This window comes from Sinocyclocheilus grahami, unplaced genomic scaffold (genome assembly GCF_001515645.1).
Source record: "Sinocyclocheilus grahami isolate Dianchi unplaced genomic scaffold, SAMN03320097.WGS_v1.1 scaffold1560.1, whole genome shotgun sequence".
Lineage (NCBI taxonomy): Eukaryota > Metazoa > Chordata > Actinopteri > Cypriniformes > Cyprinidae > Sinocyclocheilus > Sinocyclocheilus grahami.
In genome coordinates, this window is record NW_015506739.1 from 104,652 (window position 1) to 127,576 (window position 22,925).

The following is a 22,925-nucleotide window of genomic DNA, read 5'->3' on the forward strand; positions in this document are numbered from 1 at the left end:
TTTTTTTTTATGAATTTTTCATAAAATTGTAACATCATTTAGGCATTTTTCTACAGCTTTATGGGGGAAAAGTTAATAATTAATTCCATTTTCAATTCATTACACAAATTTGTATTGACTGTATTTGTCAACTATTTGACCCAAAATTATTGTAAGGAGGAAAAAAAAAATGGGGCAAATACATTTCTTTAACTTATGGTAAATGTATCAATAGCTAAAATAGCTAACAACTGCGGCTGAATCAGTATTTTATTTTATTATTTTTAATATCATTTTTTTTATTTTATTATCACTTTATTTTATTGTTTTGTTTTTTTATTTACCGTTTTTATATCATGTTGTTGTTTTTATATTTTGTAGTGTTTTTGTTTACGTTTTTAGTGAATGTAATTATAATGAATGTTTATCGAATCTCTTATTTATTTTGTTTTATTTTTGTGTTTTTGTTGTTTATTTGGTTTATTTCTTTAAAGTGTATTTCTTTAAAACACACAAATAAATAAGGTTTTTAAACTGCATTTAAACAGGAATTCGTATAAAAGTAATATTTGTATAATCATCTTAATTAAGTGCAACTGCACAGTACTTAGTATTTGGTTGATGGACAAAGTTTTCTGAAAGTTAAGCACCACATTTCACTTTGCTATGAAGAAAACAAACGACTTCACAGGTTTTAAGCCACATTTTGTACCCTTTTTTGTGGAAAGTGCCAGCAGACTGTCAGATGTCAAGCTTTGTTTGCATTTGTTGGGCTTCTTTTAGCTTGCATACTGGCATCTAAACCTTTTATTATGGGCTGTGAGGACTAGATGGAGACAAATAAATAAATAAGGTTTTTAAACTGCATTTAAACAGGAATTCGTAAAAAAGTAATATTTGTATAATCATCTTAATTAAGTGCAACTGCACAGTACTTAGTATTTGGTTGATGGACAAAGTTTTCTGAAAGTTAAGCACCACATTTCACTTTGCTATGAAGAAAACAAACGACTTCACAGGTTTTAAGCCCCATTTTGTACCCTTTTTTGTGGAAAGTGCCAGCAGACTGTCAGATGTCAAGCTTTGTTTGCATTTGTTGGGCTTCTTTTAGCTTGCATACTGGCATCTAAACCTTTTATTATGGGCTGTGAGGACTAGATGGATTTTTATCAGTCCTGTTATGTTACTATGCACATCTAATAGATCAGGGATCCTCAAATCTGGCCCACGACATCCACTTTCCTGCAGAGTTTAGCTTTAACCCTAATCAAACACACCTGAGCATGCTAATCAGTGTCTTCAGAATAATTAGAAAATCACAGGTAGCTGAGTTTGATCAGGGTTGGAGCTAAACTCTGCAGCGCATTGGACCTCCAGGGTAAGATTTGAGGAACCCTGTAATAGATGATATGTATTCTGTCCTTCCCTCACAACCAGATGAGACATTAGACAGCTGGCAGAAGCTTGCTAGAGTGCATTAGAAGTTAATTGGATTGGTATCGAAAGTACCTCACTGTAAATTTAATTTGCTGCCAGTTTATGGATTTGCGTTTAGCACTGTGATATTATGTGTTGTCTTAAGTCTGAGTTGGCAAATTAGGCTGGGCCTAAACGTCTGAACCAAGTCACAAAGAGGTGTCTGAACAGACCGCCTGCTCAAAATGTGTCTGATGTCAAGGAGTCAGTGTAAAAAGTAATATTGGCTGCTTATTTTAGGCTTTATCAGGTGACACATGCCCAGTAAGCAGACTGTAGTCTATCATCAGTGTTGTAGTGAGCGTGAGTTTGTACAAGTCTGCATGCCATATCACTCTTGAGTTTTGGAAAATCTGTTTGGATTTTATTTTCTTCTCGTAGGAATTTAAAGGTGGAATTATATGCATATGTTCTTCATAAGCCTTAAAAATCCTCATGTGATCTTGTGAATTATGAGTGCTTAAGCATTTATTGAAAAACTCACAGCACAGCATATATCATAATGATATGGAAGCCATTTCGGTCACTTAAGAAAAAAAGCGTGCTTTGGTAATAGTTTTGGTAAAAGAATGCTTTGGACAGTCATAAACATGATGTATATAATTTATTTTTATGTCATAATTATGACTTTATGAGATCAATCATAAACATGATATAAAAAGGTGAAATTGTGTCAAAAGTGGAAGTTGGCGTAAATCAAATCTGATATAAAAAAATCATAATTATGACATGTATAAATGACATGAATTGAAACTGACGAGTCAGAGTTGAGATAAAAATTAATAATGACTTTGTTCACTTCTTAATGTTATAATTATGCCTGTTTTTCTCCATTTCAACCTTTTATCTCATTGACTTTTTCTCATAATTGGACTTTTTATCTTATAATTATGATATAGTATCTCATAACTTCACATTCATTTTCTGTCATAATTATGATTTACCAAAGCATGGTTTTAATTTTAATTAATTAATTTATTTTCTGTGGTGGAAATGGCCTTCCATATAACGACACACTAGCAGCCATTTTTATTTGTTACATCCCATTACAGTAAGGACTATTATAAAAAGATTACACCGTTCAGTGTCAAAGGTCAAATATGGATAAAGTTAGTGACCTATAATCAGCATCTCATGCAGACGAACATCACTTTAATGCCTGCCACTGTCTCCATCCTGAAAGTTTTTCTCATTTTCCCATAACAATCATCTGCTTCTGTTGTTGTGCAATATTCAGTTCTTTCCTCAAAATCCTATTCCCTTGCACCCCGAAGGCTAGTTGTTTGCAAGCCCAAAAAAACAATGTGGGATCATCCTTTTGTAGCAGATCACATAATTAGTCATAAGTACTTCACAGTGGACAGTCAATAGTCTATAGTCAGTCTGCTGTCCCTGTTGAAAAAAACAGCATATGCTGGTTAGGTATGTTTTGACGCTGGGATACTGGTTTAAGATGGTCCTTTGCTAGTTTATGCTGGTCATGTGCTGGCAAAGGACCAGCATAAAGCAGCAAAAGGACCAGTTTAGACCAGCAAAGGGCCAGCATAAACCAGCATAGGACCAGCTTAAACCAGCAAACGACCAGTTTAAACCAGCAAAGGGCCAGCTTAAACCAGCAAAGGACGAGCATAAACCAGCAAAGGACCAGTTTACACCAGCAAAGGGCCAGCATAAACCAGCATAGGACCAGCTTAAACCAGCAAACGACCAGTTTAAACCAGCAAAGGGCCAGCTTAAACCAGCAAAGGACGAGCATAAACCAGCAAAGGACCAGTTTACACCAGCAAAGGGCCAGCATAAACCAGCATAGGACCAGCTTAAACCAGCAAACGACCAGTTTAAACCAGCAAAGGGCCAGCTTAAACCAGCAAAGGACGAGCATAAACCAGCAAAGGACCAGTTTACACCAGCAAAGGGCCAGCATAAACCAGCATAGGACCAGCTTAAACCAGCAAAGGACCAGCTTAAACCAGCATCAAAACATACCTAACCAGCATATGCTGGTTTTTTCAACAGGGGTATCTCTGTTTATCTCAAAATAAAGCCTGATGTAGGCAAAACAGAGTGACATTAATGCATAGATATGAACTATTGTCTGAAGATCAGGGTCCGTATCCATCATATGCTGATTTTCTTTGTGAAAGTAAATAGTGTTGATTCACACTGTAAATTGTGGCAAAAATCTGGGCTAAAATCATGCAGTGTTTTTAATTCGTAAGGGTCTAATGCTAACCACAAGCTAACTGATTATAACTATATATTTAGTTATATCACATATAACCAATTAGCCATGGAGTCTTTGGGGTCCAAAGGGGAGATGATTTTAGGGAAAAATGATTGGCACAACAGCGTCTTCTCTTCACCTTCATTTTAAACTTTCGTCATATCCGTTGTAAATGGTATCCCACAGTCATTCGTTTGATTTGTTTTAATCCGTGTGTGTGTGTGTGTGTGTGTCTCCCTGTAGCTGATCTCTGTGTCGGATGCCAAACAGAAAGGAAAGTTGGGATGCCAATGACAGCATGACTGTGGATGAAGCATCACGTGTATTGTGCGTGTTTATATATAGATCTATGTAAGTGTCAGAAGTCTCCTCACACCTGCAGTGAACTTCACCTTGAACACACAAACACACGAGCCAAAGACAAACAAAAAGCGTCCCGTCCAGGTTAACACACTTAACAAAACCCCTCTCCCTCTGAAAAACATCTGGCTTTTATCAGATTTCTGACTGACGCATTCAAGGACTAACACTGGAAGCAGTCACTGTATTCTCCCGCAGTAACAAGAGCCAGTGTTGACGTTGCCTTTGCTTTGATTTCTTTGAGTTTTGTTTTATTTTTATTGTGAAGCGACAGTCTACACGCCCCTGTTTTGTCTGTGATTTTGTCGTCTAAACTGATGGTCTTTCATCTCACAAAGCGTAGATGCTTTTATTTTGTCTGATATCTTCGAAAATAAATCCAGCAAGTTAAAAACACTGATTCCAGTTCAGCAAAACACTGATTAGAGAAAACAATCTTGTCTTTTGATGTCCAATTAAGATCAATCCATCCGTAAGTTTGATTCTTACTGTCAGTATTTTAAGTCAGGTGACCAACAGGCTTTAGTACAAATGTTTGTCAAGCTAAACAATATGGGCAAGACCGTTCAAACATAAGAATTGTGAACTACGGTGCGAGTTTCAATAGGGACGGTTTGGCCTTTGAAGGTCACAGACAGAAGCTCGGTGCCAGATTAGTGAGAGATGCTCTGTGTTGTTATGTCTTATGGTACACTATATTGATAAGTTAATACGTTTATGATGGCATGAGAATGGTACAGTCCAGATCTTGGTACTTGTAGTGACTCTTACACGTATACTGTGATTTCTTATACAAAATAATGGCGTTAATGTGACACTACAAACAACAGCGAGTTGCTTTTGTGTGTAGAGTTTTGTGTCTTTCCTTTAATGATTAAGTTGCAGAAAGCAGGGTATGTCTAAAAAATAAAAACGAAACGGATGAAAAGGTTTAAAAATTGAAATTTGCATAGTCATCTGTCATGGACGAACCTGTGCTTATGTTTTCTGTAGATAATGATACATAAATATGAGGTGTAGATGGGAAATATTCCTGTATTAATTTAGGCCTAGTTTACAAGGATTTTAAGTCTGGTACTTTTTATTTAGATTTTTTTTCTTCTTCGTTTTTAACATGGTACGTTAAAAAAGGTTACAGTGCTAAATACAAGCAGATGCTAATGCTAGCACCTGTAACAACTGCAGTGTTTGCACAACTAATAACAACGTTAGCAAATACAACAGTGAGAGTTCGGATCATATTCTTGGCTAAATGATTAAAATATAAACAATATCGAATTGTAAAGTAATCCTGGGTGGTCTGTCTTTTGATACTTGAATGATTCTGCTTTTATAGATCTCTCTCTCTATATATGTATATGTATGTATTTTTTTTTTTCTTTAACTTTTTGGTCATGTTTTTGTCATATCTAGAGAGGAACGTCTTTTTAAAGCTCAACATATCATGATGTAAGTGAGCATGAGACTGACAATGGAATCTGTGAGAGACTTTGCCACAGAATCAAAGAACGATTGTAAATAATCTTGGGCTTCCAGTCTTTTTTATGATTATTATTTTTCATAATTGTACATCCAATAAATGAAGAGATGGTATCCAGTGACCTGTCTTTTTTTTTTTTTAATTTAATCCAAAACTTTTAAGTGGTATAAGAAGAATATTACATATAAATGTATATTTTAATTTGATTTAGAAAACGTCTTCAGCTCATTTTGTTTAGTGTAAACATGAATGTGCTAAAGCCATTGTGTTTTTGCATTTTTACATTTGATTTCTGTATTGAAGGGTTTCAAGCTTTTTGCAAATAATGGGTGAAACTCGATGATGTTGAAGTTGCAAAAGTTTTATTCAAAAACATTTAGGAGCAGAAATTCCTTCATTTTAGACCTGCAAGATGTTAAATGAACATTTGGACACAATATATTAATGTCCTGTTGACAAGTATTACAGAAGACACAAAAACGTCACTCGACAGTTTCACACAACATCATTTAAACATTTCCCAGACAAGAACATGCAATTTTTTTTTACAATATCAAAGAGGTCAGTCTGAAATGTGGTGTTGCAAGCTGACAACAAAATAATTGTAAGTGATAACGTCTGATTTGTTCCTTGAATGCTGACAAATGTGCCACAAAAATATACAATCAAATTTATTTTTCTTTGGACAATGTCAGTGTTTGACAATTGACATTACCTTTTGATGTGCCAATATTTGTGTGCTGAAAATGTCCTGCTTTTGTACTTTTTATCAATGTGCTTTTTGGTTCTTTTGTTACATGGATTCATGTGCTTCTAAAATTGTGAACTCAATAAGTCAACAGTTAAGTAATGGCTCATTCTTTTCTTGTTCTTTTGCAAACTTTTTACATTTACCAGTAAACAAAACCACACATATTGAGCCAAAACAACAGCAGCAAATTCTCAGCCAATCACCCGGTTAACTTCTGGGGCCAGTTGCATAAACACTGCCAATATGTTAATATGCTGCTTAACTTCAGTTATGAAGTTAAAAAGTTACGACTAGTCTTGAAAAAAGAGAGATGACTACTAGTCAGTTCAAGCAATAGGCCCCTGAACTTTTTTCTCTCATCATGAAATGTTCTCAGACTGAAAAGTGTTTATGAAAGAAATTAATGTTTTAATCAGTTTTGGAAATGCTCAAGACCACCACTGCATTGTAACAGTCTGAGAGTGACTCTGAAATATCAAGCATCAAAGCAATATATAGGAACAGAGAGATGCTCCCAGAGTTCATGTTAATTACGCAAAATGTACATTCATTTGCCATTAGCATTTCTGTCTTGTACATTTATATTCATCATCAACATCTCTGGATTAAACTGCAAGGCATCTTTGTCAGACAGTCGCAAATAATCGATAAACACTGTAATCCAAATATCTTTACTTTTTTTCTTGTTAAAAGGTCTCATTTCACACCAATTATTAAACAGTGGTCACGGACAGCAAAGGGTTGAACACTTTCTTCCCATCTACAGAGCGGGTCCCATGTGCCAGCAGCTCCTGAATGGTGATCCAGTTGTCCAGGATGCGTCGACTGCGTTTCTTCATACTCTTTTTCTGGCTCAGCTCAAGTATGGAAGCCTGTCCTTGAGGTCCGGAGTCTTGTTCCTTCTCTCTCTCCCGCAAGAAGTCCAGTCGGCTCTGCATCATGAACTCACGGCGTCGCCGTTGCTCGCGAGCTCTCAGCAGCTGCTGCTTACGTTCCTCCTTGCTCCAATAGCGTCCCATCTTCATTTCACTGACCGCATCATCGTCTGTGGTCATCCCACTGCGCTCCTCTCGAATCTTCATGGCACGAGCCTTTAGCAAACGATCTCTTACGGGACGTTTGGCGACATAACGTGAGCCGTCGCTACGGATCTTTACCTTCCACTCCATTCGAGGTGAAGATGGAGGCAGTGGAGGAGGTATAATCAAAGAAGTTGCAGGAGCAGCTGTGGAGTCTCTGTTTGCACAAGTTAAGGTATTGGAGTGAGAAGGAACCTCTTCATTGGCGTCCCTAACTTCTGGACTGTCGTTTGTAGACAAGTCCTTCAACTGCATGCAACTCTGGTAGCGTTGAGGCAGCGTGGTACTGCAGCAGCGACGGGACAAGTATGGACTGTTTTCTGCACTTCTTCCTCCTTTCGCGATCCCGGCAGTGAGAGTCCCATTTGCATAGGACCCCCTTCTTGGTCCATCCAAGCCCTTTCTACTACTCCCGCCATTCCGGGATAATGACCGGAGCCTTGCTGGAGTAGAGCTTTTGTTGTCCACTGTTTCTTCACTCTTTTTCTTGGCATCCGATGGTATGTTTAGATTCTTATCCCTACTTGTGCTTGTTCTGTGACGGGGCGTCCGAGGTCGCATGGTTGCAGAGGCACTGGAATCTCCGGCCGCAGACGGTGAAGGGTATCGCTCACTTGCCAAAGGCGTGCTTCTGCAACTTTCCCCACCGGTATTATAAGCGCTTGTGCTCTCTTTATCAGAGCGTTCCCTTTCTGGGATCTCGTTGATATCTGACAGGTCATGGTGGATTGCCTCTGCACCTCCACACCTTGACTTTGCTCCTTTTTCTTCATCGTCCTCTTCATCAGCTGGCCAGACCTTTAGGCAGCGTTGGCGTAACTGCTGCATCTTTTGAGCCCGCAAAACATTGCGCCACTTAAACTCCAGGTGACGTATTTCCTCATCGAGAAGAGCAATTTCGTGCTGCATCAGGCTCTCGTTACAATTCATGTCTACAGGAACACCTGCTCCTGCAAAATCCCCAACTCCTCCACCATGGTTCCTTCCATCCAAAAGAAAAAGTGCATTTCCATTCTTCTCGTAAAGGCAGCGGATCTCCAGTAGCTCTCGGTAGCGTTCATATTCCTCTTCAGTTAACCCTGGGATCATTGACCCTGGCAGTGATTCAGGAGCCCCGTGATCCACCGCTCCCACTGCATCTGGCCCCAGCAGCGAGTCGTTGCTGTAGTGAAATTCCCATCCGTGCTGAGCAGCGCGAAACTTGCGCAAACTGCCGGGTGTATTGGTGGCATTGGTCGTGCATGCGCTGGTGGCATCGTCAGCCAGCTCGGAGGACTCCTCACACCGTGTACTTTCATCGGTGCGACCCACCCCGCTGTCCAGCTCCTGGCTGTTATTGAGCGCAGTGTGCCATAAGTTGGGCCGAGCAGCTTGAATCCCATTGATGTCACTCAGCACAGAGCTGGTTTTCCTTCGATGCTGAGGACTGGGTGAGTTCGAGACATTTTCCAAGTCCTCTAGATCCAGGCCCTCGCCCAACTCCAAATCCAGATCATCAGCCTCATTCTGCCAAGAATGCATGTTTGGGATATTACAAAATGGGGGGGGGGGGAAACAATTAGTAAAATATTAAAATCACGCTAAGAATTGTGTGCAGACAAATGTGTATTGAAAAAAACAACATTCTGATTGGTGTAAAGCAGTGATTCACAGCAATGCACATTTTGCATGACTCTTTTGTCTGACACACTCATTTCAGGTCTCAGAGCTGGGTAGATTATATACTAATTGTTGTTAGTAAAGTAATCCATTACATTACACATTTTAGGTAATATAATCGGTCTACTTTGATTACTTTTGGCCTAACTCATTTATCACAATGATTTAAATAGGATAATCTTGTACCATACTGACATAAAAATACAAAAAGTAAGAAAATATTCCATTCATTGTTAACAAGTGCATTAAACATTATATTACCTTAAGATTTCCTAAACTGAGGTTCATAGAACTGCAGGAGGTTCGTGAGTTTAATGAAAAGCTAATAATTAATTAAATCATAAACATGTAAATTTCAAATGAACTAAAAAACACTTAAATAATTAATTTACCTGCATGTCATGTGACCATTAACCAACGTCAGAGAACCGTGAACAATGTGGTACTAAAATATTTATTTTAACATTTTGGTGGTACTTCAAGTAAATGTATTCGGTGAAAGAGGTTCAGATGACCAAAAAAGTTTGGGAATCCCATTACATGTAAGTGTGAAATAACGTGAATGTGTCTGAAAGACAAAAGACTTCCAAAGATTTAATAATACATGGTTAATTAACCCACTGAGTAATTAAAAAAAAAATCATTTCATCAGTAGTTGATGTAATGTTGAAACACTTCTTAAAGCTGAAATGATTTTGTAAATCCAGTGGTCAAATGCTGTGTAGCCACCTGACGAGTGACTGGTCTTTGTGTGAATGTCCACAAAACTGAAAGACTTTCTGAACATATATAAGCGGTAGGCTATTTTAGAAAGGAACATTTAAAAGAGGAATTCGGCAGAATCAACAAATTATGTATCATTTATTGCTATTATGTAAATAATATGTAGTCAATAAAAAAGTAACTAGTCTCATTACGAGTATTTTAAAATGTAATTACAAGTACGTAATGATCCAGATTACATGTAATCAGTTACTACCCAGCTCTGAGTCTCTACTGATGTGCTGATGGCCTCAATCAGGTGAGTTTGACTAATGAGACATGTAAAATGTGTGATATTTGCTCTCATGTACGTGGCTGGGATCCACTAGTCCAGGGATGTCAGATTCAGTTCCTGGAGGGCGACTGTCCTGCAGAGTTCAGCACCAGCTCTAGTTAAACACACCTGAACCAGCTTAAAAAAAAAAAAAAAAAAGATAAACCTGCACTAGTCTAAAGCAGCAACCACATTAAAACGTCCTTGTTTAAGCAGCAGAGGGCAGTGTTTGTCTGAGTAAGCCCATGTCTGGATACTGTAAATGATTGCAGGGTCTTTTCCCATCTGTTGTAGGAGACATCTAAACGTGAGAGGTTTCTCAAATGAGCCACCTGTGCTGGGGAATATACTGCCCCAAGGGCTCACACACCATCTGGAGCGTCCATAAAACACACAACACACACACACACACACACACACACTTGTGTGCTACTGACCCCAAATCCTAAAAACTGGAATCTGTAGAATATTCTCATCTCTGGTTTTAATCAGCTTCCACTAACTGTTCTTTAAAAACAAATCACAGTTAGATTGTTTACTTCATACCAAATTCATGAATACATGTACAAGTATTTTAGATACTGAATACAATTACAGGTAGAATTTTATTTTAGAACTGGGCCCAAATGAGTTTTATTCAGACCAATTGATTATATGAAGCCTCTTCATCGACATAACCTATAAACTTGTACATTTTAATAAAGAAAAATATCTGTCTTTGTGGGTTCCAGATCAGCATCTTTCTATACTTAATATATCAGGATTATTATATGCAAATAAGATGTATTTTTTGATATCTTGATGACTTGATGGCTTTGTGTCAAATAGCCTCATGCCAAATGAACTTCATAAACATGCCTGTTGACTTGGTCTATTTGTATTCATGAACTGGGTCATTCCTCTGGGGTTTGCATTATGTTTTATTTAAATATTTACCAGTGGGATATGGACTGTTGCTATGGCTTCCACATGGGCTAAAGATGATAAATCTGGTTGTTAAAGCATGTTGACAGACAATGAGGTTTGGGACCAATCAATGAAGAGACTCGCACGCAGTGGGAGTCACAAAGAAAAACATTGTTCATCATTTTTGTGTTAAACTTGTTTGTTGATTTTGATTCTCTCTCTGCTCTGTTGTAGATTTGTCGTCTGATTTTATTTCCCTTGTCAAAATGAGCCTGAACACTGCATGGAATACTATATATCCCACAATGCAATGCACGCAAGTTAACCTTCAATTTCAGTGTGATGGATTAAACTGTGTCTGCAGTAATGAATATGACAATTTTAAGGTATTTTATACAAAATTGCGATGAAAATGGAAAATAATTTCCAATATAATAAATGGATGTCACGCCTGCAATGCAATGTGGTCATGTGATAATATAGCATACTAAAGTTTGTTTATTGTATAATAATGGCTACTTTTATTTATTGATTGATTTGTTATATATATATATATATATATATAGTGTAATATACAGTGTTCAGTAAGTAGTATTCCATTCCGAACACAGCCGAAGTCTCAGACTGCCATGGAAATCTGTCGAAGGAAATTAAATGGACATGGTGACTCGCTGTTGGAGGTGGTGTATTATGGGATGTCCTAAGTGTGTTTCTCTCTCAAGCATAGCCTTGAGTAGAACAAAAGACTGCCGAACCGACCCTGTGTGTCCTTGTCTCTCCTTGGTTTTTTTTTTCTCTGCCATTCTCCTCTCCAGTAATTTCCTCGTCGGGGTTTCTGTCCTACTCTGACCTCTCCTGTCGGTTTTCATTTGTAAACAGAGAACCGAATGAAGCCATGTGTCCACCTGTACGCTGAAACACATTTGTCTGTTACTGCTTGAATAAGCAGACCATAATACACTTCACGTAATGTCTAAATATCAAATTTGTTGCCATTAATGGCTTCAGTAATACTTTGTCATTCACCAAAGCGCAGTGTTTCCGGCAGTGGCGCTGTGCCACTACTAAATCCACAGCAAAAGAAATTATATTTCCTCGAGTTATAAGTTCACGCTTTGAATTGAATGCAGTGCGATAAAGGCTGGGTGCCTCGAAACGATTCAAAGACAATAAATTGACATGTCTTTCAATTACACTCCCCCTGCTGCAAGAAAATTATGTAGGAAACACTGCCAAAGCGATTAACTTAATTGAAAAAAGTGATCATATCTGACTGTGCAAATATAGGCCTACAGTATTTATTATGGTTTATTCCAATAACTTCAAGGTGAGTCTCACCTCAATATCTGGCCGTGCCAGTAGCAGAGAGATGTTGGTGCTGTCCTCTCTGGTCAGGATGGCCACCGCTTCCTCTCTGTTCTGGACATCCATCCCATTTATCTGAGCACAGATAGACATTAGCATTATTTCACATCACATATGTGACCCTGGAGCACAAAACCAGTCTTAAGTATCACTGGTATATTTGTAGCAATAGCTAACAATACATTGTATGGGTCAAAATTCTAAAACATTTTATGCCAAAAATCATTAGGATATTAAGTAAAGATCATGTTCCATGAAGATATTTTGTAAATTTCCTATCATAAATATATCAAAAGTTAATTTTTGATTAGTAATATGCATTGCTAAGAACTTCATTTGGACAACTTTAAAGGTGATTTTCTCAATATTTCGATTTTTTTGCACCCTCAGATTCCAGATTTTCAAATAGTTGTATCTCAGCCAAATATTGTCCTATCCTAACAAACCACACATCGATGGAAAGCTTAGATTGAAGGTTATGATCCCTCTTATTTTAAAGACCATGATAAACATCTTAAGGAATTTGGAAGGAGTATTTATAAGCAAAGAATTAAAGTGCATCTTTTCCCCAAACGATCAGCATCCACTAGGTCACTATTAAAAGGAATGTTGTTCAAGCCACTAACCTTAAACTCAACTTAATTTGTGTTTTTTAAGGAAGTCGATCAGTTACCTGCAGTATTCTGTCTCCCTCACGGATTCGGCCATCTTTAGCAGCAATGCTATTAGGGTTGACCTGCAACGACAAGACACAGAATATTTGTCTTTCTCTTACAAAATTTAAGGAATATTCCAGGTAAATACAACTTAAACTCAAAGCTGCTCATTACCAAATAATGAAAACGAGGGAGCCATACCAACATCCATCTCTACTCCATTTCAGTTTCACTTTATTTATAAAGCACAACTAAACACAACTACCGTTGACCAATGTGCTGTACAAAGTAAGTAACCATTAACAGAATTAAAACCGCAAGATACAAGGCAAAGCACATGCAAATCATGAATAATAACCCAGCTCAAATAAAAATGATTTTAACCTAGATTTAAAAATGGATAGTGTAGTGTTCTGATTTCTGTAGGAAGACTATTCTTGCTCGATCACCCCTAGACTTGAGTCTGGTTCTAGGAACCACTAAGAGCCTTAAATGGGCAGACCTAAGCGGTCTTGCAGGTTGGTGGTCTATCAACAGATCAGAGAGGTATGACGGTGCTAAATCATTTAAAGACTTAAAAACCAATAAGAGCACTTTAAAATTAATCCTGTAGCGCACAGGTAACCAATGTAAAGACTGAAGGACAGGGGTGTAGCGAATCAGCTCATGGGGAAATATGAATAATTAACCATAACTAGTTATAGTTAACTATTCATATTTTAGATCCACTGTAGATATTTAGCTGACCACTCAGGGTCAACTGTCTTGTCAATTCTAAGAACGTTAATTTCCTGGTTAAGGGAAATAACTTTCTTACTGTACAATTCTATAAGCTTGTAACGTAAATCTGCATGATTATTGACTCCGGTTATGAGTAAACACTGAACACGTCAAGTGTGATACAAGTAAGGTTTTATTAACTACATAAACACTTAAACTAGTCTAACATACGACATAAACACATTAAGCCGGAATATGCTCACGCTTTCGAGCTCCCATCAGGACTCTGGCAGCAGTATTTTGAACCATCTGAAGGCCGTTTAAGGAATACTAACTGATCCCCAAATAAAGAGAGTTACAAGACTCAAGCCTCGCGGTGATAAAAGCATGGATTACTCTTTCAAAATTAGTAAAAGAAAGAAATGACTTCCTTTTTACCAGTGTTCGCAACTGATAGAAGCTTGATTTCAAAACTTGGTTGACTTGTCTATCACACTTTAAGGCACTGTCCAACACCACACCCAGATTATTCACATACGGCTTTACATAAGGTGCCAGAACACCAAGATTTAGATTTGGTATACAGTGTGTATCAGAAGGGGTACACACCACAATCTCTGTTTTACTCTCATTCAGACTTAAAATTTTAGGGACATCCATGCTTTAACATCCAAGAGGCTGGCGGCCACCGGGTCTAATCCATTCTTATTTCTTCAAAGGAAGATATATTTGTGTGTCATCTGCATAACAATGATAACTTATACCATACTTCTCAAAGATAGATCTGAGGGGAAGCATATACAAGGAAAATAACATGGGAGCTAGAGTAGAGCCTTGAGGGACCCCACAGGTCAAAGGTACAGAAGAAGAGTGAAATTTGCCAATATTGACTGAGAAACTCCTGTTCATAAGATAAGACTGGAAACAATTTAGGGCTGAATCTCTAATGTCCACTACCTGTTCTAAGTGGGACAGAAGAACATTGTGGTCTACAGTGTCAAAAGCAGCGCTCAAGTCTAAAAGTACCAGTGCTACAGAATCTCCAGAGTTGGTAGCTAAAAGAATGACATTAAACACTTTTAAAAGAGCTGTCTCAGTGGAGTGAAATTTTCTAAAGCCTGATTGGAACACATAAAAAATGTTGTCTGATTTATGTCTGATCTCAGATATCTTATTAATAAAAAACTGGCAGAAGCGCTCACACATAGCTACTGACTCTGTAGGATACACACAGACAACAGGGTTTAACACAGTATTAGTAATAGTATTAAAAAGGTTTCTAGGATTATTATGATTTTTGTCTATGAGAGTCGAAAAATAGTATGAGTAGTATCTCACCGCCTTCTGATACTTCTTTAACATTTCTTAAGAAATCTGTAGTTTGTCCTTTTTCCATTTCCTCTTGGCCCTTCTACAAGCCTGTCTCAATGCCTGAGTGGTATTATTCAACCATGGCTCAGGAGTTAACTTGTGATGTTTAGTCCTCAGTGGAGCCACATAATCCAAAATTGTAGTGCAGACAGAATTAAAACTATAAAGCAGTTCATCAGGACTGAGCTCAGATGAAGCGAGAGCAGTAGAATGGGAAAACTCCTCAAACAGTGAAGAAAAAGAAGCAGAGGTAGCAGCAGTTATCCTCCGCGTTAGGTGAGCCGATACATGAAGTTTTACAGCATTCAATGACAATGGCGTGTTGAATATAATAGGATTGTGATCAGAAAAGCTGTGGTCGCATATCTCAATATCACCCATAGAGAACCCATGAGACATTATAAGATTGAGAGTGTGTCCATGTATATGAGTAGGTCCTTTAACAAGCTGCACTAAATCAAAGGCTTCTGTTAGGCTGATAAAGTCTTTTGCAAGTGAGTTTTGGGGGCAGCATATGTGAATGTTAAAATCCCCAATAATTAAAAATCTATCAAAATTGGGGATGATTCCCCCCAAGAAATCTGCTAAAAAGCCTTTGTGTGGCTTTGGAGGCCTGTAGAGTGTCCGAGTCCAACACAAGCAACTGCAATTTAAAACTGTTATATGTAGTTCTTTGTATAGTCCGACATTGAAAACAATCTTTAAAAATTTTAACCAAACTGCGACCCCTTCTCACAGAACGGGGGGAATTTTAAAAAAAAATGTACAGTTGGGCAGTAAAAGCTCAGAGAAAGGAGTTAAATCTCCATTGGGAAGCCACGTTTCCGTGATAAATAGATAATCCAGGGCTTGGGAAGTGAAGAAGTCTTTAAGAATACAAGTCTTATTTACCACAGACCTCGTGTTGACCAATGCCATATTTATCTGCACGGAGTCTTCAAACAGCTGTGTTGCTCTACGCAGCAGGTGAAGATGATGTATAGAAACGCTGCGACGGCGGAGGCGAGGCAAGCGATGTTGAGGCCGTTGATCCCACAAGCTCAGTAGAATGGGTACGTTCCAGGAGTAAGCCCCTGCAGATGAACGCCAGATGATGGAGCGGTTGCAATCACCTTCCCTCATAGACAGACCCAGATTAATGTTCAGCTCACTGCTTGACCGAAGCAGAAGCTTGAGCTTGACAGCCACACCAGCCCCGCTTACCCCGTCTTTTCCGGCGCTTTTTCACAGGAAAATTATTTGGTGAACGGTGTAAACAAGCCGGCAGGGATGCTAAGAAGGGAGGAGGCAAGTGCCGTGGTCCTTTCTGAAGTTGATTAAGTAGCACTTCAGAGGAGATTCGAAGATTTAAGAGCGTTGCCGGTCGTATACTAAAAGAGGCGATACGACTTGCGATAAAAGAAGAAAAAACACATAGACATAAACAAACTAAAATACGCAGATGGCAGGCCACACACAACGGCGCCATCTTGATTCCCGTTTTACCAGTCGGTAAACCGTTTTCAAGTTGTGTTATTACTGTGTTATTAATGTGTATGTATGTATGCATCATCATGTATGCATCATACTATGTTTGCAGTTTGTCTGTACTTTCTTCTGCACTGGAAGCTCCCTTACGAAAACTAACCATGGTTTACTACAAATTAAACCAAAAAACCATGGTTACTATAGTTAAACCACAAATTAATCATGGTTTTGCTACACTAACCATAGTTTAACCATGGTATTTTCTAGTAAAACTGTGGTTACACAAATGGTAATCAATACACCCAGACCACCATTATTACAGGCTCTTCCACTTTCCTTATTACTTGGAAACTCTTCGGTTGGGTAATATTCTTGTGATGTGATTACTAGATGGTTGCCTTGTGGACGATCCATTATCAGTGAGTAGGATATTATCATTCGTTGTAGCCAGTGACGGCGCTACACCGGGGCTATAGCCCCGTCAGAATTTTTAATAGTCCCGGTTTAGGCCCATTTCTTTATGAAGTAACTCTGACGTCATCAATATCATTTATTTTCTTAGCACCCCCACATATTGGTCTAGCCCCCCCTTAGCACCGGTAGAGAAAAAATTCTGGCGCCGTGCCTGGTTGTAGCCTCAAGCACCTTCCATCTTAATTTTTCTTTATTTATGGACATGACGTAAACATTATGTGTACAGAAAGGAAATAAGGTAAAAACATAGACTAAATTCGGCATACTCCTCCCACTAATACAGTATACAGTAAAAAATACAGTAAATATGTGAATGGAATAATCTTTTCAAATACAAAAGTTTGTTGCGTATTGTAGCTCTATATAATTTAGACTTCTCCCTCAGGTATGCTGTGGGGGGCAAGTGCTTCCAAACAGTCAAAAGTATATATTTGTAACATATTTTTTAACATTTATTCTGTTGCATATTAAACATCCATGTACATTTTCAATGTAAATGCATTGTACTGTACATAGTTTTCCTTTTTTTTCACAGATAGAATTAATTGAAATTTAGTTGTGATCATTGACAGCATCTGTGACGTTTAATATTTCTACACTACATGCTGTAAATGGGTGATTTCTGCAATATAAACACTAAAAGCAACCTGCAAGTTCTACAGTTTAAGCGTCAATAAACAAAATGTACAAAAATAATGACAGCCATTAAGCCATGTGTCAGACTGGTCAGAATGCTCAAACAGCAATGCTGAGGCACTTCTCTGGAGACTTAACCTACAAATGGCTTACATAGAGTTGTCTCTCCATTTTAAAATCGAAAAGAAAAAAAAAAAACACTTTAACTTTTACGTTACATCCGAAATTGATAATATACAGTTGTTAGCCCATGTATTAAATAACATGCTGTGGTAATTGTCATGCTCTAGTAGAATTATCTTGTGTTTACACTGAGTCTTGAGAGATAAAATAGTGTTTTGGATTTAATATGACATTTTATTTAAATGGATGATTTATCTAACGCTGAAACACAAGGGCGTAGGTTCACAGTCCTCCCTCAGCCTTCATTCATAATTCATCAGTCAGCAGATTTCCATTATTCCCCATTTCTCATCTCACCTCACCCACGTAGATACCCAGATCCTCTTCATCATCAGTGCGATAACACACCGTTAAACCCAGTTTATCTTGCTGACAAGATTTATAAAGTTCCACCTCCTGAAGAAAAACAGATAGTGAGAGAATTAAACAAACAGAGATAAGATGCTTCTCCAGCAGTATTTCAGTCTAAAACAAACTTAAAGTAGAAGACGTTTAAAGAGACAGTGCTGACCTCATACTCCAAATCATCTTGTCTGTCCACCTCATGCTGACTGATGTCAAAGTAGTCCGTTGGGTCGTAGTACACATGGTCAATAGCAGGGCTGAGGAGAAACACAATATCAAAGATCAAAATATATAACTAACCACTAGAGTGACATACAGAAATGAAAAGTCACAGAAAATCAGTGTTAGTGTTTGTAAGTGTAACACGCTATTTGAGGTAATGCATACAATTGTTTATTGTAGAATTTTCACCATAATGACATTTTGTTTTTCTATTTTTGCAATGCATTTAAACTTAACTTAACACCACAATGACAATCAACGAACATCTTGTTTTCCTCAAAAATGTAACATTGTGATTTTTGTGTAAATACATTTGTGCGTTTTTGCTGTAAAGGACAGTGGAGTAAGACACTTTTTTTACTCCTATAAAAAAATTAAAGTACTTCCATATAATCCTTAGACAAATAATCTACAAGGTTTTATACGTGTGATTCATTGAGGTCAAAAGTTTACATCCCCCTTTCAGAATCTGCTAAATGTTTTTTTTTTTTTTTTTAACCAAAATAAGAGGGATCATACAAAATGCATGCTATTGTTTATTTAGCACTGGCCTGAGTGAGATATTTCACATAAAAGATGTTTGCATATATTCCACAAGAGAAAATAATAATAGTTGAATTTATAAAACTGACCCCGTTCAAAAGTTTACACCCCCTTGATTTTTAATACTGTGTTGTTACCTGAATACAGCTGTTTTTTTTGTATAGTGATAGTTGTTCATGAGTCCCTTGTTTGTCCTGAACAGTTAAACTGCCTGCTGTTCTTTAGAAAAATCCTTCAGCTACCACAAATTATTTGGTTTTGCAGCATTTTTGTGTATTTGAACCCTTTCCAACATTGACTGTATGATTTTGAGATCCATTTTTTCACACAAAGGACAACTGAGAGACTCATATGGAACTATTACAGAAGGTTCAAACGCTCACCGATGCTCTGGAAAAGCCATGCGTTAAGAGCCGGGGGGTGAAACTTTTTGAATTTGAAGATCAGGGTAAATTTAACTTATTTTGTCTTCTGGCAAACAAGTAATCTCATGTAGCCTCTGAAGGTGATGGTCCTCACTGCAGAACACAAGATCCAGGGGGCGTGGTTGGATCCAGATCCAACTCCTCCCACCTTACACATACAAACCCGTCTCCACCCCCTGATCCCTAAACCTACCAATCTCCACCCCCTAGATGTGGATCCAACCCCGCCCCCTGCATCTTGTGTTCTGCTGTGAGGGGCTACTGCTCTGAAGGGCAGTACTAAATTAAAAATATGATATTTAGGCAAAATAAAAACATTTACACATCTCCATTCTGTTCAAAAGTTTTCACCCCCCGGCTCTAATTAATAAATATATATACAGTTGAGGTCAAAAGTTTACACCCCCTTTCAGAATCTGCAAAATGTTAATTATTTCAAATAAATGTATGGTCACATGACTAAAAAAAAGTGTGCAAGATTTCCCCCAGTATAAGAACAGCCCTCACAAAAAGTATCTGACATAAAAGTATTTTCTGTAAAAGGTACACTAACAACATTTAAAGGTTTGGAGTCAGTAAGATTTATTTTTCTTGAGCAGCAAATCAGCATATTAGAATTATATCTGAAGGATCATGTGACACTGTGACACTAAAGACTGGAGTAATGATGCTGAAAATTCAGTTTTGCATCACAGCAATAAATTACATTTTATAGAATATTCAAATAGAAAACAGTTATTTTAAATTGCAATAACATTTCACAATATTATTATTGTTTTTTTATTTAAAAAAAAATGCTTGATGAGCATAAGAGACGTCTTTAAAAAAAGAAAAAGTTAAACTTTTACAGACTCCAGACAGCTGAACAGGAGTCTAATTAGGTATTTTTTGTATTATATGCATCATGCACAAAACACATACTAAATAGCATTGATTTTAAAAGTGATGTTCTCTAACAGTGACAACCGACATCTGTTCTCAAACCCACACTTACAGCTGGCTGAAGAGGTAGGGCTCTGGCATGGGCGGCAGTGGAGGGGAAGGAGGTGACGCTGGTCTGTTGTGATGGACGGGTCTGCCTAACGTCACCATGTGCTGGAAGCTAATATCTGTCTGTGTCCCGCTGTCCACACAGTCAGTCATTACCATCGTCCCTCCAGCAGCTCCAGGCACACCTGCTTTCCTCCTCGGACCCCACCTCATGCTCCTCCGGCAGCGCAGCGCATGCAGGCTCTGCTCCTGAGAGAGCTGAGTCAGGTCTCTACTGTTCACCTGGACAAACACATACATGGTGAGAACATTAGCACTTAACAGATTATCACTTAACATATTTTGCTAATATGTAAATGAATGCCCACATTTACATATTAGCAAGAGCTGTTTAGTGTTCAGCAGCAAGATAAGCTGATTTTAATAGATATAAGCTGCATATAAGGCAACAAAAAGGACCTTTTAAGTACGAAGGTCAAACAGAATCTAAAAAAAGTTGAAGTTTTAGTAATTTAGTTATGTGCTTTTGTCATTAAAATTTTTTATGTTTCCATTTTGCATGATTTTATTTAAGTTTTAGCAATTTTAGGACTTCAATGTAAACTTATTTCAGTTACAAATGCAACATATCTAATTTGTTTAAAAAAAAAATTAAGTTTGCTGTTTTTTTATTTAATATTTATTATTTTCCCTATCAAAACTATCAAAAACAATTGTGACCCTGGACCACAAAACCAGTCATAAGGGTCAATTTTTCGAAATTGAGATTTATACACCATCTGAAAGCTTGTTATGATAGGACAATATTTGGCCGAGATACAACTATTTGAAAATCTGGAATCTGAGGGTGCAAATAAAAAAAAATATTGAGAAAATCATCTTTAAAGTTGTCCAAATGACCCGTCTCCACCCCCTGATCCCTAAACCTACCAATCTCCACCCCCTAGATGTGGATCCAACCCCGCCCCCTGCATCTTGTGTTCTGCTGTGAGGGGCTACTGCTCTGAAGGGCAGTACTAAATTAAAAATATGATATTTAGGCAAAATAAAAACATTTACACATCTCCATTCTGTTCAAAAGTTTTCACCCCCCGGCTCTAATTAATAAATATATATACAGTTTGACGCAAAAGTTTACACCCCCTTTCAGAATCTGCAAAATGTTAATTATTTCAAATAAATGTATGGTCACATGACTAAAAAAAAGTGTGCAAGATTTCCCCCAGTATAAGAACAGCCCTCACAAAAAGTATCTGACATAAAAGTATTTTCTGTAAAAGGTACACTAACAACATTTAAAGGTTTGGAGTCAGTAAGATTTATTTTTCTTGAGCAGCAAATCAGCATATTAGAATTATATCTGAAGGATCATGTGACACTGTGACACTAAAGACTGGAGTAATGATGCTGAAAATTCAGTTTTGCATCACAGCAATAAATTACATTTTATAGAATATTCAAATAGAAAACAGTTATTTTAAATTGCAATAACATTTCACAATATTATTATTGTTTTTTTATTTAAAAAAAAATGCTTGATGAGCATAAGAGACGTCTTTAAAAAAAGAAAAAGTTAAACTTTTACAGACTCCAGACAGCTGAACAGGAGTCTAATTAGGTATTTTTTGTATTATATGCATCATGCACAAAACACATACTAAATAGCATTGATTTTAAAAGTGATGTTCTCTAACAGTGACAACCGACATCTGTTCTCAAACCCACACTTACAGCTGGCTGAAGAGGTAGGGCTCTGGCATGGGCGGCAGTGGAGGGGAAGGAGGTGACGCTGGTCTGTTGTGATGGACGGGTCTGCCTAACGTCACCATGTGCTGGAAGCTAATATCTGTCTGTGTCCCGCTGTCCACACAGTCAGTCATTACCATCGTCCCTCCAGCAGCTCCAGGCACACCTGCTTTCCTCCTCGGACCCCACCTCATGCTCCTCCGGCAGCGCAGCGCATGCAGGCTCTGCTCCTGAGAGAGCTGAGTCAGGTCTCTACTGTTCACCTGGACAAACACATACATGGTGAGAACATTAGCACTTAACAGATTATCACTTAACATATTTTGCTAATATGTAAATGAATGCCCACATTTACATATTAGCAAGAGCTGTTTAGTGTTCAGCAGCAAGATAAGCTGATTTTAATAGATATAAGCTGCATATAAGGCAACAAAAAGGACCTTTTAAGTACGAAGGTCAAACAGAATCTAAAAAAAGTTGAAGTTTTAGTAATTTAGTTATGTGCTTTTGTCATTAAAATTTTTTATGTTTCCATTTTGCATGATTTTATTTAAGTTTTAGCAATTTTAGGACTTCAATGTAAACTTATTTCAGTTACAAATGCAACATATCTAATTTGTTTAAAAAAAAAATTAAGTTTGCTGTTTTTTTATTTAATATTTATTATTTTCCCTATCAAAACTATCAAAAACAATTGTGACCCTGGACCACAAAACCAGTCATAAGGGTCAATTTTTCGAAATTGAGATTTATACACCATCTGAAAGCTTGTTATGATAGGACAATATTTGGCCGAGATACAACTATTTGAAAATCTGGAATCTGAGGGTGC

General features: G+C 37.6%; 1 protein-coding gene across 1 annotated transcript; it reads right to left on the reverse strand.

The window, feature by feature from the left end:
• Window positions 1–5,771: 5,771 nt before the first annotated feature.
• LOC107571185 (PDZ domain-containing protein 4-like) lies at window positions 5,772–22,374 on the reverse strand. Its single transcript, XM_016257477.1, has 7 exons — window positions 22,231–22,374; window positions 20,352–20,629; window positions 18,334–18,424; window positions 18,120–18,218; window positions 12,989–13,051; window positions 12,289–12,390; window positions 5,772–8,855 (listed from the first exon to the last, which is right to left on the reverse strand). The coding sequence occupies exons 1-7, from the start codon at window positions 22,372–22,374 to the stop codon at window positions 6,984–6,986; spliced, it is 2,649 nt and encodes an 882-aa protein (XP_016112963.1). The 3' UTR covers window positions 5,772–6,983.
• Between the last annotated feature and the right edge of the window lie 551 nt (window positions 22,375–22,925).

Bases quoted from the DNA above. Each gene is read 5' to 3' on its own strand.
- LOC107571185 (XM_016257477.1), bottom strand. From the start codon at position 22,374: ATGTATGTGTTTGTCCAGGTGAACAGTAGAGACCTGACTCAGCTCTCT. The intron at 12,391-12,988 runs GTAACTGATCGA...ATCTGTGCTCAG, and splicing joins AGGGAGACAGAATACTGCAG to ATAAATGGGATGGATGTCCA. The intron at 8,856-12,288 runs GTGAGACTCACC...CATTCTTGGCAG, and splicing joins TGGCACGGCCAGATATTGAG to AATGAGGCTGATGATCTGGA.